The following is a 14,566-nucleotide window of genomic DNA, read 5'->3' on the forward strand; positions in this document are numbered from 1 at the left end:
GAAACAAAATGTAAAGAGAAATGTAATGTGCAAAGTAGTTTTTTCTCTGTACCTTATTCACTTGAAAGTAGAATAGTGGATTAAATCTATTCTAATTTTTTTAAACACAGTGTTTAGTGAAGATATACTGAAATTTATCTGTTTACATATATATACGCACATACATATACAATGAAAAATGTGAAAGCCATAACTCCTCCGGACTGCCTGTTTTCTCAGGTCTCTCAAGTTTTCTGCCTTTGACAGGGTGCAGTCATTACTTTTCTGTCACTCATTTTAGTGGAAAATATTTGAGTTTTCCTTCTCTGACATGTTTCTGCCTTACACAGACAGGTTCCGGCTTTTGCAGGTGTGTGTGCGTGTTTGTGTGTGTGTATGTATATGGAGAGAGAGAGTGTGTGTATCTGGGAAGTCTACCATGAAGTAATCATGTAACAGTTTATGTTTTATAGTTGAGAGCTGTCAAAAACCCATTTGGGTTTGAAGCAAATATCAATTAATTTTTCTGTGGACTTATGTTGCAGGTTGCTTGTGGTGGATGCCACATGCTAATTTTTGCCATTCCACGACGTGAAGTGGTAGAAGAAATAACCGTTGAGGAAATAGATGATTTTTACTCACCTCCGGCGGCTTCTCTGCCCGTGGACGATTCGGCCTCAGGAAGTGCGCTGCAGAGAACATCACCCACCCGTGGTTCGGCCTCAGGAAGTGCGCTGCAGGGAACATCATCCGCCCGTGGTTTGGCCTCAGGAAGTGCGCTGCAGAGAACCTCATCGGCCCGTGACAGACGAAGAGAGAGGGTAGATATTAGATAATAGTATTATCTAGTATTGCAAAGAAAATTGGAAGAAAAAATCCATTTTCTTTTTAAATCAAAGAAGGGTCTTAGATCAATTTACTGAATAAAATGACTGGAGTTGAAGACTCACAGGCTTATAAAATGATTTCAGAGTTAACCTGTTAAACATACAAATCAGAAAATTCAAAATTATCATGAATAACCTTTGTTTATAAACGGCTGTACTATACAGAGCATCATTCTTATGCCTATCTTACCACTTCTGATTGATGCTGATTTTTTTCTCAACTGTGTGTGAATTGACGTTATCTTGCCACATGCTTTTATGTTTTGGTTACACCTCCTGAGCTATGACTTATACACTATAAACAATGAAACTTGGAAAACAAAGAAATAAGGGCTTCAGTTTGAGAGAGGGGATGTTCTCTTTGAATTAAATTCAGAAATTCTCTGTGCTTTAAAATTGTTTCGATTACGTATGTTTTTCAAAGTAAGAAAATGCAAATAATTTTTTAAAGGAGACATTCCATCTTAAAAATCACATTCTAAAATGTATTCCTTTTAAAGAAAAAGGTTTAAATTTGGCTTTTTATTATGAAAAAGTATGTATGGAAAGATTAAGAAATATCCCATGTTTGTCAGTGTTGTTTGCTTATATTTCATGAATAATTTTTGTTTCTTAAGGAAGGCAGAGAAAACACACACGCTTCACCCCATCGTGTCACAAACAGGCTTCCAAATTGACAGTTTAAACCACCAAGATACAGAAACAACAAAACGAAACATTTTTGAGCCCTTGGGGATTATTAAAAGTGAATATTGTAAAATGTTGGCAGATTTTGCAGTCTTTCTCTTAAATATTTTTGGCAGCTGCAGGTAGTTGATGTCGTTAGTACGTACAGGCAGTCCTTGGGTTATGGACATCAGATTGAGGGACAACTTGTACTTGCCCTTTAATGTTCTGTAAATTTGCCCTCACTTTGAAAGGATTGAACCAACCCCAACCAAAAAAACAAAAACAAGTCCATTGCCATTGATTTGGACTCACAGTGACCCAATAGGACAGGGTTGAACTGCCCCATAGGGTTTCCAAGGAGCAGCTGGTGGATTTGAACTGCTGACTTTTTGGTTAACGGCCTGAGCTCCTAACCACTGTGCAACCAGGGCTCCCTAAAAAACACGACAAATTCTTCATCACAGTCACCTTCATTTGCTGCACATGCAGCTTTTAAATCATTGTAAAGGCTTCCAGCCTTTTCTTGCCCTAAGGTAAGCCTAAATAAGAACTGCATCCACTGGTCCCTATTTACCTACAGATTCTTAAAGACACACAGAAACTGATCTCTTCTGCGACCTGGGGACTGCCTGTATATAAAATCATTTAACATTTTCTTCAACCCGTTTACTTTTAAAGGAAAAATCCCCAGAGTCTAACCGAAATATGTGGGCACTACCTCCAGTGGAAGAGACTCCAGGATCATCTGAATCTTTTTCTGCCACTTCAGTCCCTTTCAGACTGTCTACAAGTAATCCGCGAGAGAGAACCATAACTACCCTCGTGAAGCCAATAGAACCAGGTAACGTTTAGTATTCTGCCAGCATTCAGGAAAAATGTGCCTTTTATTCCTAATATTGTCATGCGTAAGATGTTTCCTCTAACTAATTAAATTGGCACCTCTTACTTGAACCCAAATCCAGTATTAGCCTAACAAGCCAGAAGCATTGTCATTGACTCTAAAAGTATCACGTAACAAGGGCAACAATCATAATACCATGCGTATCTTTATAGAGCAATGTATGATGCACACACATAGTGACTTGCCCAAGATCACTCAGCTTACAAACCATGTGAACAGGATTTGATTGCAGGTCTTCTGGCCCTACATGGAATCCTGTAGTTAGGCAGTCTAGCGTAATGGTTAAGAGCATGAGGAACGGAGTTCAGTTCCTCTGGGGTCACACACCAGCTCTGACATTCATTAGCTATGAGACTGACTTTGGGAAAGGTAACGTAATCTTGCTCATCCTCAGTTTATCTTTAAAATGGGTTTAATAATACCTACTTCAGAAAGAGTGAGGATTAAATGATATCAGGCATGTAAAATACTTCGCATTGAGTCTAGCACCTCTAGAGACCCCTTAGCAAATATATTTATAATTATTGTTAACATCTCTACGTCACTGCCTACATTGCACTGCCTGTGAGATACAGATTTCGTATTTTAAATTGTAATCCCAACTCTTTTAACTATTACACACCCTTTCCAAATCATTTTGTTTAGGGACATTTGTGTTATCTTAGGAGTGACATATAAAAGTAATGGTTTTTGAGCAAGCCGGTATGAAATGACATCAGTATTGATTAAATGTCAAGCGGACAATATACATACCAAGGGTAGGCTGAACTCTATAATAAGGCTCTAATAAGGTTCTTAAGAAGTAGACCCTGCAGCACTTGGCACAGTGCCTTTTTGATATCTTTGCCTGGTGCCATCACTGTAAGTCAAATACAGCTGATTCTACTTTTGAGCATCGGTTATGTTCCAAACACTGTGCCAAGCATGAGGATCAACAGCCATCAAAATCATTACGATCCATGCTCTAATGGAGCTTATAGTATCAGTTGGGGAGACCAAAAAGCAAAGAAACAAGCAAACAGAAAACAATTTAGAGTTGTAATAAAGGCTGTAAAGGAAAGAAAAAAAAAAGGTGCTAGATAATTTGTAATGGTTGGGAAAGGAGTCAGGGAAGGTCTTGCTGAGAAGGTGGCATACCCATACAAAGAGAGAGGTTATATGCATTCCAGGCAAAGAAAATAATAGAAGCAAAGGTTTGGAGGCAGTTTATAAGAAAAGGAAAGACCAGTGGAGTTCAGAAGGTGAGGGAAACGGCAGGACCAGATGATGTTGAAAAAAGATGATTTGTGGCCTTATTGGCCATGAGAAACTTGTTTGGTATGAATGTTTTTCATAAGTACAGTAGAAAGCCATTAAAGGGTTTTAAACAGGGGAGTGATGTGTTCCAATATAATGTACATTTTATGACTGCTTCTGTCTCTATGTGAATTGTAGGGAGGCCAGAATAGATGTAGGGAGAATACTTAGGAGCCTTTTGCAAGAGATGATGGATGGTGACTTAACTATAACATTTATAGTATAGATGGGAAGAAGGAGGCGGATTTGAGATACATTTTAGATACAGAACCAACTGGACTTTCTAAACTTGTTCATGGGTTACACATACGTATGAAGTAAAGGGAAAAACCAAAGGTGCTTTCTAGGTAAGAGGATGGTTAACAAGTAAGGAAGAAAATTAAGAATCGAGCTTGAGATAGCTGCGGAGCACCCAAGGGGAAATATCAGGCAGGCAGTTGGAAATGCAAGCCTAAACTTCAGAAAAGAGGTCTGGTTAGATATAAATTTGATATTTAAAATCCATGGAAGTTGCTAAAATCACCTACTCGAGAGTAGAGTCAGACAATGGCCCAGGAAATAGCCCTGAGAATGTTAACATTTAAAGGGTAGAGGAAGAAGGGCCAGCAAAGAAGCCTTATCAGCCTAGTCAGCCAGTAAGTAAAACCAAAACCAAATCCACTGCCATCAAGTCGATTCCAATTCATAGGGACCCTATAGGACAGAGTAGAACTGCCTCGTCGGGTTTCCAAGGCTGTAAATCTTTACGGAAAGAGACTGCCACATCTTTCTCCCGTGAAGTGGCTATTGGGCTTGAACTGACAACCTTTTGGTTAGCAACCGATCACTTTAACCACTGCACTTCCAGGGTTCTGCCAGTAAAGTACGAGAAGGGAAATCAGGAGAGAGTAGCATCATAAATGCAAAGTACTGCTCAAAGTTCAAAGAAGAAGGGCTCCAGTGAATTTGGCGTCATGCAGGTTATTGGTGATCCTGACAAGAACAATTTCAGCGGCAGGTCAGGGCAGAAGACACAGTGTTAGGAGTTGAGGTGTGAATGGGAAAGAAGCAAAGAGGAGATAGGGTGCGTAGATAATTCTTTTGCATGTTTTGGTCATGAAGGGGAGCAGAGAAATGGGCTGGCAGCTAGAGGGAGATGTGGGATCAATGAGAAATACAGAACATTTTTGTATGCTGATGGAGGTGATCCAGTAGACCAGGAAAGATAGGTACAACATGATAAAAGAAAGGGTATAACCAAAGGTGCAAAGTTCTTGAGAAGACAGGAGGGGCTGACATGCAGATGACAGCTGTGGTAAGAAGAAAGACATCTCATATAGTTTAACAGGAAAATGAGAACTTGGGTACAAATACAGGTAAGTGTGTAAGTTTGTTGGTGAGACGATAAAGTGGATCAGGTCTAATGAGGTCTGTTTTCTTAGTCAAGAATGAGGCAAGGCCATCAATCTAAATAATGTGTTTTCCAAACCTCCATTCTCTGCCCTCTTCAATCTATCCTGCATGCCACTTTCCATGTTAATCTTTCTCGGGTACAGTTTAGTTGCCTTCTGCTCCAGTGTTTTGAAGGGATCCCTGATATTTATGACTCCCAACTGCTTTTCTAGCTTCATTTCTCAATAGTGTTTTCCCTATAACCTTCGTTTAGATCAGAAGTCTGCAAACTATGGCTCTTGGGCCAAATTTAGCCAGCCGCTTGTTTTCATAAATAAAGTTTTATTGGAACCCAGTACACTCATTCCTTTATGTATTGTCTGTGGTTGCTTTCAAGGAGTCCTGGTGGCACAGTAGTTAAGCACTCTGCTGCTAACCAAAAGATCGGTGGTTTGAACCCACCAACCGCTCTGCGAGAGAAAGATGTGGGCAGTCTGCTTCCATTTCAGCCTTGGAAACCCTATGGGACAGTTACGTTCTGTCCTATAGGATTGCTATGAGTCAGAATTTACTCCATGGCAATGGATTTTGGTTTGGGTTATGGCTTCTTTCACACTACAACAGCAGAGTTGAGTAGTTAGGACAGAGACCTTATGACCCATAAAGCCTAAAGTGTTTACTGTATGGCCCTTTACAGAGGAAGGTTGCCAACCCTTGATTTTCATTCACAGCCTGATTTAGTGGAAAGAACATGGGCTGTGGAATCAGACAGACCTGAGTTTGACCCTTGATGCCACTAGAGTCAGTAAGCCTTAGTTTCCTTATTTGTAAAATGGGGATATAATACTTAACTTCTCTTGTCATGGAGCTAACCAAGGTATATAAAAGCATCATATGCCGGCACATGGTAAGTCTTCAATGCAGGCTTCTTTCATCTGTGTCCTTTTTCTATTCCTTTGCTCAGATTACTGTTTTGCCGCTTGAGTTAGGAATGAGTTTCATTTCATTCTCTTCTGCTTCCACCTCCATCTCTGCCTCTCAGAATTCCATTCGTTCTTTCACATACCTCTTGGTGAAACCTTTCCTGATTCCCAACATTTGAATGTGATTTCTAATCCCCCTACATATGTTTTATATTCTAGATTATAATTTCCTTAAGAGCGAGCCGTTACTTAAATTGATATCCCCTGCATAGTGCCTCACATGGAATAAACACAAAATGATTATTTGCTTATTTGAATTGAATGGACTTAAAAATGAGGGATCAGGGTGGACTGGTATTTTTAGAGAATACTTTATTAAGACGATCTTCTCAAATGTATGGGTGATCAGTGATGGCATAGTGAGTAATTAAGAAAAATGTAAGATAAAATAGGCCTTATAATTTCTAGTTATCTGCTTTATGATATAATAACCTTGTAGTTTTCCATAAAAGTATCTAGGTGCTTGTACTAGATCTCTGTTGCTACATAAGAAATTACCCTAAAACTTAGTAGGTTTAAACAAGAAACATGGTCTCATATAGTTTCAGGAACAACTTAGTTGAGTGGTTTTAGTTCAGGGTCTTTAATGAGGTTGTAGTCACACTGTAATATGGGCTACAGTCATCTGAAGACTTGACTGGGGCTGAAGGATCTGCTTCCAGGCTCACTCACGTGGCCGTTGGTAGGACATGTCGCTTCCTTGCCACGTGGCCTTCTCCACAGGGGTGTTCATGACATGGCTTCCCCCAGAGTGGGTAATCCAAGAAAGGTAGAGTAAAAGTGAGCAAGACAGAAGCTACAACGACATGACGGTCATTTCTGCTTTATTTTATTGGCCACACAGACTGCCCTGGCAAACTGTGGAAAGGAAACTACAGATGGGTATAAATACCAAGAGGATGTGGGTCATCAGGCCCACCTTGGAGGCTAGCTACCACAGCTCGATTGCTGGGTAGTAGTTATTCCAAACAAATAGTGTTTGCCTTTTTATGTGAAGAAGCAATTGTTGTCTCTAATCTGTGTCAAAGTTTTTTTTTTTTTTTGTTAAATTCTGGTGAAAATATACACAATAAAACCTTCACTAATTCAACAGTTTCCACATGTACAATTCAATGACATTGATTACATTCTTCATGTTATGCAACCATTCTCTCTATCCTTTTCTAAATTATTCCACCACCGTGAACATAAACTCAATGTGCCCTAACCAAAACTCCCCCTTTTCCCCTTTGTGTCAAAGTTTTTAAACTTTCAAAAAGTTTTTGAAACCTGTTGTAACTGTGGAGGAATTCAGTTTAATTCCCCTGACATGAGGTTAAAGGACCTTTGGTAAAATTGTACCTGCACTTTAAATTACATAATATATTTCTGTTTTCTGTTCAGTTGCTTTTCACTTTTCCATTTCAATCTAGTTTTTCTTTTATCCTTTCAATCATTCAGATGATTCTCAAGATAAAATAACCAAAGGAAGAGAGACAGATAGTTCTTCAGCACGGGTTTCAGAAGACCTGGGAGAAACTACTGATGTCTTAAATATGGTAATGATTTCCAATCTGTCCTCTAAATATGAGCTTGAAGTTTAATTCATGCTGTATTTGTGTGTGTGCACATGTACTTCCTATACTGTTATAGGCATAGAAATGCATTGTTTTTCTTTCATTTTGTTTATTTTTTTAACCAACTTTATTGAGGTATAGTTTATATTCCACAAAATTCATTTTACTCCTCTTATCATTAATATGGCAGTTGAGAGTTGATTATATTATTATCTGAACTGTTTTGCATCAATTTTACATATATATTTAGAATATATAAATGTTTAATCGTATATATTCTTTAATGCATTATTTATTTAGAACATTTTTTTTTGGTGTTTATTTCAGACACACATGATAAGCCCGAATTCTAATGACAAGTCAATGCAATTATCACCAGTTCAAAAACAAAAGGTATAATATGGGGAGCTATTGTCATTATGGTGGGTAAGAATGGTTGATACTATTTCTTTTTTTCTTGAAAGGTCTCCAGAAAGAACATAAGAAAGGTAAGCATTCAGTTACTTAAGAATTTAAAAGACAGAGAAATACAATGTGGATAACCTCCATTTGGCTTGTTCTGTTGATATGTATTTTCTGTGATGAAACAAGAATGATAGAATTTCATTGCTGATATTTGTTCTTTAAGGTCATTAACTTAAGTCATAATAGCCATACTTTCTTGCCTCTGAGGCGGTTGATTATGATTGCCTTTCTTAAGGATAGGAAGAGTACCGGTTATCAGATTGGCTGTCTGATTTTGGTTGAGTATGACTTTTGGAGAGTTACTGTGCTGACTTTACTGAATGATATTAATATTTTTTCTATGTCTAAAATATTGTGATTTTAGTGAAAATATTTGATATTTGCCTTTGCACTATTTAGATTGGGCTTTAATTTATCAAGGCATTGATAACACAAAAACAAGATTTAAGTAAACACTTGGAAATTAGTCTGAGACTGTTTATGGGTGAGAAACAGAGACCCTAAATGAATAACAAATGAATAACAATAAGAAGGAATAGTCTGTGGTTTTTACAGCCCAGGAGAGATAAACGCCTGCCCTGGAATCCTTTGCCTTTCTTGGCTTTAGGGACCAGTGGGATGAAACGGTGAGGGGTTTGGGGATTAGGAAAATAAATTGGAGAAATGCAAATTGAGGAAAGAAGGCTGTAGAAAACATTTCATTTATATTTCTAGTGCCTTTGCCACATTGTTAAGTTAAAAATCCTTAAATTCAAAGCCTCAGAGATGCAAAATCTTGCTAAAGTATAAAAATGTAGAGTAAATCCTTTCGTTTCACTTATATTACTGAGAGGCATGGTGAATAACAGCATCCCTTGGAATGTGAGACAGCTGATCTTTTAACACAGTTTTGTGGGTGTTCAGTGAATATTGACTGACTGATTGTACTAACTTATTGACTGACTGTACTTCCAAGCAGACATCTTTTGGTGTCTGCCCTTCTTCTTCTGTTAGACTCAGGCTCTGCCTTTTCCATTCTGCTTTATTGTGCTAGAGAAAGAGAGGCATGAGCACTGAGAAATAAGAAAGTACAGCAGTTGGGCCTATCTGTTTGAAGCCTTTTGAAAGAACGGTGACTTTTCAAAGAACAGGACCTAAAACAAATATTTTCCAAAGGAAAGCATTTCCTTTTAAACTGATATGTAGATCTTTTACTTCACACAGCACTTTTTAAGTAGAGGCCGTACCAGGCCTACTTTAGTGAATAACAAAAGATTATGCTATATATATAGATACAGAGATATATATACACATATATATATATAAAACAAGGTGATATGTGTGTATGTTTGTATGTATTTATATATACACACACACATACTACCTTGTTAATTTTTTAACTTGTCGTGTTTTAATAATTTCTTTAGCAAAAAATGAACCTCTTCTTAACCCTGTCACTCATCACAATTTGTAAAATTTGATTAAATGATGTTTTACTATCCAGAGACCCAAATTAATTGAATATTTCAATCTGTCAGCTTGTAGAATTTGTCGAAAATTAAATTTTGCCCAACAAGAAATTAATTTTATATTTTAATGTATTATCCAAATCCCCATGCTTAATTTCAAAGGTTTTTTTAAGCTGAAAATCTTATGTTTTACATTATTTTTCCAAATTATTCTGATGAAAGAATATGGATAAAAATGAAGAGGGTCAAAAATTGAAAACCCATATCAGATTTTGTTTTGAAAAAATATATATTTATATTATTTAGTATATAGAAAAAAGATTTCATTTCAGTTTTCTTCTAGAAATAAGCTATTCTTTTTTCAAGTTCTTAATTTTCACATCTTAAAACTTTCTTAAATTTTGTGAATTTCATGGAATCAAAAGACACAAAAATTTCAAAATGCAAAATGATAGGGAAGATGGAAAAAACTAAACTGAATGCAAGAAAAGTATAAATTTCTTAGTATTTTAGAAAGTCAGTCTGGAAACAAGGGGCAGAGAATAAATATTGACAGTACTCTGATTAATGGTAAAATTCAGGCAGGTAGTAAGATTTTGATACATATTAGTAAATCAAAATTGAATATACTACAGGCTTAAAAAAGAGTGGCATAAATCATCCCCAAAGAAAACTAAACTGAACAAACTGGTAAAACTGGACGTCTTAATTCTTCCAGTGAAACCTATAAACATGTAAAATCTTGGCAGTATTTTAAAGTAGATAAGTTATCTTTGTCAGCTAATAGTAGTGTGACGATTACTTCAAAAAATTTACCGAAACAGGAAACAATTGAGAAACTGGAGAAACACGCAACTCATGCTGGAAATGATAGTAATGAGTATGAATCTGAAGAGATTTCCAAAAAAATGAAAGAAGGGAAAACATATAAACAACTTTTGGCACAAGGGAGATTCGTGATGCCAGCAACAGTGACTTCGGAAACATTTTCAGATGAGGACCTAGGTCATGGCCCAGGCCAGTCTGGGCTTCATGCCAACATTGATGAAGAGGGTTTGTTAAAAAAAGTATTTAAATACAAAAACAAACTTGGTGCTTATTATCAGCTTGATGGTAAGGAAATAGAAAAGGAAAATGATGGAGAACACAGTCAGGATGACTCAGAAGAAGAAGAAACCGTCTTTGAGAAGGAAACTGAGCTGGCAGGAATGACAGTTCTGGAGGATATAAGAAAAATTCAAGAGAAAATAAACAATACATGTACATTTTTTGAAGTCTTAGCAAATGCAGACATGAATATTGAGGATGAAGAAAATAAAGATTTGGTTAAGGAACGTAAAAGACACAAGCAAGATGCGCTCTTTGACAGTGAAAGAGAATCTATTGAGGAGCTACACCGTTACATGAAAGGTGAAATTGGAAGTCAGCAGGGTATAGCTGATGGATTCAAGCTGCCTGAGTCCATAGAATTTAGTAATGGAGAGGAAGAGGATTATGAATTGGAGAATGGCCCACGCTTGTGGTATAGCAGAAAATTTATTGGCCAAGGAAATGCGGAAGAGACTGAACAAAAAATGTTAAAATTAATGACAAAATTTAATTTTAAACGTGACCACTTGTCAGGGATCCCAGAGGAGCAAGAAGGAGCAGAGGATTCAGAAGGAAGTTTAGTAGAGGCAGAAGAGATAGAGGAAAATGAGGAGGTACTTGGAGAAAGAGAGGAGGAAGCAGATGATCTTACAGACAGAACAGAGGTGAGTGAAGGCAAGAAAGAGTCAAGGGAAGAGGTGGAAAATATGCCTGAAGGTGGAGGTGATGGATTCTGTAAGGGGGGTAACTCAGGAGCAGAACAAAGGCTGAATGAGAAAGGGGAAGAGGAGGAGGAAGACAAGGGAGTAGTAGTTAGAGAAATGGAGAGCTTGGATAAAGGAGAGAAGGACCGAATAAAGAAGGAGGAATGGGAGAAAAAGGAGAGGGAAGAAGTCCATCAGGAGGAAAGAGGGAAAGAGATGGAGGAAGGAAAAGGGAAGGAACAAGGAGAAAAGGAAGGGGAGGAGGAGCAAGAAGAAAGGGAAGAAGAGGAGGAAGAAGAGGAAGAGCAAGGAGAAGAGGAGGAGGAAGGAGAAGAAGGAGATGAGGAAGGAGAAGAGGAAGGGGAAGAAGAACAAAGAGAAGGGGAAGAAGAGGGGGAAGGAGATGAGGAAGAGGAAAGAGAAGAGGAGCAAGGAGTAGGGGGAGAAGGGACGGAAGAACAAGAAGAGGAAGAGGAGGAGGAAGGAGAAAGTGAGGAGGAGGATGGAGAAGGTGAAGAAGAGGGGGAAGGAGATGAGGAAGTGGAGGGGGAAGAGGAAGAGAAGGAGGGAGAAGAGAAAGATGAAGAGGGAGGAGAGGAAGGAGAGGGGGCAGAAGAAGAAAGGAAGGAGGGAGAAGAGGGGGAAAGAGAAGAGGAGGAAAAGGGGAGAAAAGAAGAGGAGGAGGAAGAAGAAGAGAATAATGAGGAAGAAGGGGAGAAATACCAGGACACAGGTGATGAAGAGAATGAAGGGCAGGAAGGACAGGGTGAAGGAGAAGAGGCAAAAAAGGTGGGCAGAATTAAAGAATCTATGAAATGTGACAAAGATAGAGCATATGGAAAAAGATTTATTGCTAACACAGAAGGAAAAGGGAGAGAGCATGGAATACGAAGGTCCAAAATGCCAGTGCGGTCAAAACAACTTTTAGAAAATGGGCCACCAGGTTCCAAACAGTTCTGGAATAATGTATTGCCACAGTATTTGGAATTGAAATAACAAACTTGAAATAGGTCCTGATTATGCCCAGCCAAACAATTTGAATGCCTTGCACATGATAGGCGGTCAGCACATTTTCTTTAATTGATTTTATGTTGTGGTTATTTTATGTGTGGTACAATAATGACCGATAACCGGTTGAGTTAAGGGGTAAAAGACAGCATGGGCCAATGATAGATTTTGGCTTCTCTTAAGCTAATATCCTGGTGTATTCTTTTTCTCAAAAATTATAAATGAGTACTTGGAAAATGTCAAAAGTCGTATCAGATAATTAACGTATTTCTCACTAAAGACAGATTTAGCAATTAGGAGTGTACTGTAAGAGTATTTTGTTTGTGTGTACATATTGGTCCATTTAAAAATGGCAAAGATCCTTACGGGCTATAAAAACTTCTAATTTCTTATAGATAGCACAGTTTTTTTTTCAGGCTGTGACTACAGTTTACCGCCTGCGTAGAATAATTGTATAAGAATAGGTGGTATTCTGAAACTAAAATGAGGATACATTTTAAAGAAGTAGTGCTGTCTTTTTACCTTTTATGTATTTTTTTTGTAAAAATCTACCAGGTAACAGCTGTGTTCAGAATTTAGATACTAATAATGTGTTCTCTCTTAGTTAACATCTAGGGAGATTGCAGTATATCTCATATGATGGAGATATTAATGTAAATCTGGAAGTATGTAAAACTTTATTCGTTGGTCAGGCAAAGCCCTTCATGAGGCCTCAGTTTCCTCATCTGTAAAATGGAGTGGATTCGATGAGATGATGACTGAAGTCCCTTCTAACTCTTAAAAATTCTTTCTAATAGTCTGATTTGTTCTCTCATGTTTGTTATTTGTATAAGAAAATTTTTTAAGCAAGAAAAATTGCACTTTAAAATTAAGCTAGTTTTCTATAAAATATTCTTTACTATTAAAAAAAGATAGCTTTAAGGCCTCTTGTCATCTGTCATCCTGTATTTCTAAACCCCTATGATTTCCAAGCTTATCGAGCTATAACTGTACTGTCAGAACCTTCATTCCCAGTATCTGATGTGCTCTCAATGTACTCCTCATTGACTGTTCTGTACTTCTGTTTCTCTGTTGCTTGTCAGAATGTTCCAAGTAAAATAAAAATTGAATGTGTACACTCAGTAATTGTTTGTGAAATGATAAACTAATATTAGACGTTGAATTTTGGAGAGGCTAGAGTTCCACTGGGGTTATTTCAATGTTTCCTTAAAAATTTCAGTGTATTTAACACAGCTAGTTTGTATTTTTTTTTTTTTTAGTTTGTGTATTATTTATTCATAGCTCCCTTTTCACCTGATTTCCTTCCCCAGTCCCTTCAGTATCTTGGCCATGAGGGGTTTCTTATAGTTTCCCTTATCAAGGAGGATATTAATGATGAACTTCCTCCAAATTTTGTGCAGTTGAATTCTTTGCACATTTGGTTCACTGTGGGTGAGAAAGATTGTGAGGAGGAATACTAGAATAATACCAAATGAAGATACTCCTAGGAGCAGTTGTAAATTTTTCCTTAGCTGCAGGATCACTAGTAGCTTATCTAAATTCCTTTAACTAACCAGTTATACTGACTTGGCATTTGCAGTTTTCTACCAAATTCGGCCATATCCATTAAGTGTTGGTAGAATAGAATTAATACTGTGATACAGTGTATATGCTATGCAGTCATTTCTAGTGCCAAACATGGTTATTTAAGAAAGTAGACTTAAAATGATTCAATAAGATAGATGACAGGGTTGGATATCATAAAGGAAAAACTTCCAGGAAGATGAGAAACCCTTAAGCGTAAGTTATGAATTAACTTTAAAGGTATAGGCATTCATCTTCCACTGAAGAGTTCGGCTAACAATATGGAAATGGTGCTCTGCAATGTGCCTACCTCAGTATTTGAGCTGGTGCAGACGTCTGTTTCTAAACAGCATTTCTTACGCATTTCTTCACATTTCCCTGACCAAAATGCTCTTCATGTAAGCACAGTGTGCCAGTCGAAAGGACGCTGGCCTAGAAATTTTGAGACGTAGGCCCTGCTTCCAGCTTTGTACTTTTGAGCTGAACTTGGGCCAGTTTCTTAGCCTCACCAGGCCTCAATTTTTTCTTGTCCATCTGGGAAAGTATAGAATTAGAATGACTGACCTAAGTGATTCTGTAGTAAAATCAGTTGTATCAAGTTCATTACCAGTTGTATCAGAACTTTGCCAGAGCCAGATTTTCTGGTA

General features: G+C 37.6%; 1 protein-coding gene across 3 annotated transcripts in view; it reads left to right on the forward strand.

Moving 5' to 3' along the window:
• RPGR (retinitis pigmentosa GTPase regulator) overlaps nucleotides 1–14,566 on the forward strand; it is a 58,036-nt gene that overhangs the window by 27,113 nt on the left and 16,357 nt on the right. For 2 of the 3 annotated variants that reach the window (XM_049873442.1, XM_049873444.1), the window contains exons 10-14: nucleotides 525–800; nucleotides 2,214–2,376; nucleotides 7,527–7,624; nucleotides 7,970–8,035; nucleotides 8,107–8,130. In XM_049873442.1, the coding sequence (XP_049729399.1) occupies nucleotides 525–800; nucleotides 2,214–2,376; nucleotides 7,527–7,624; nucleotides 7,970–8,035; nucleotides 8,107–8,130 (627 nt within the window). The remainder of the gene's footprint in view (nucleotides 1–524; nucleotides 801–2,213; nucleotides 2,377–7,526; nucleotides 7,625–7,969; nucleotides 8,036–8,106; nucleotides 8,131–14,566) is intronic. The other variant, XM_049873443.1, reaches the window with a different exon arrangement.

This window comes from Elephas maximus, chromosome X (assembly GCF_024166365.1).
Source record: "Elephas maximus indicus isolate mEleMax1 chromosome X, mEleMax1 primary haplotype, whole genome shotgun sequence".
Taxonomy (NCBI): Eukaryota; Metazoa; Chordata; class Mammalia; order Proboscidea; family Elephantidae; genus Elephas; species Elephas maximus.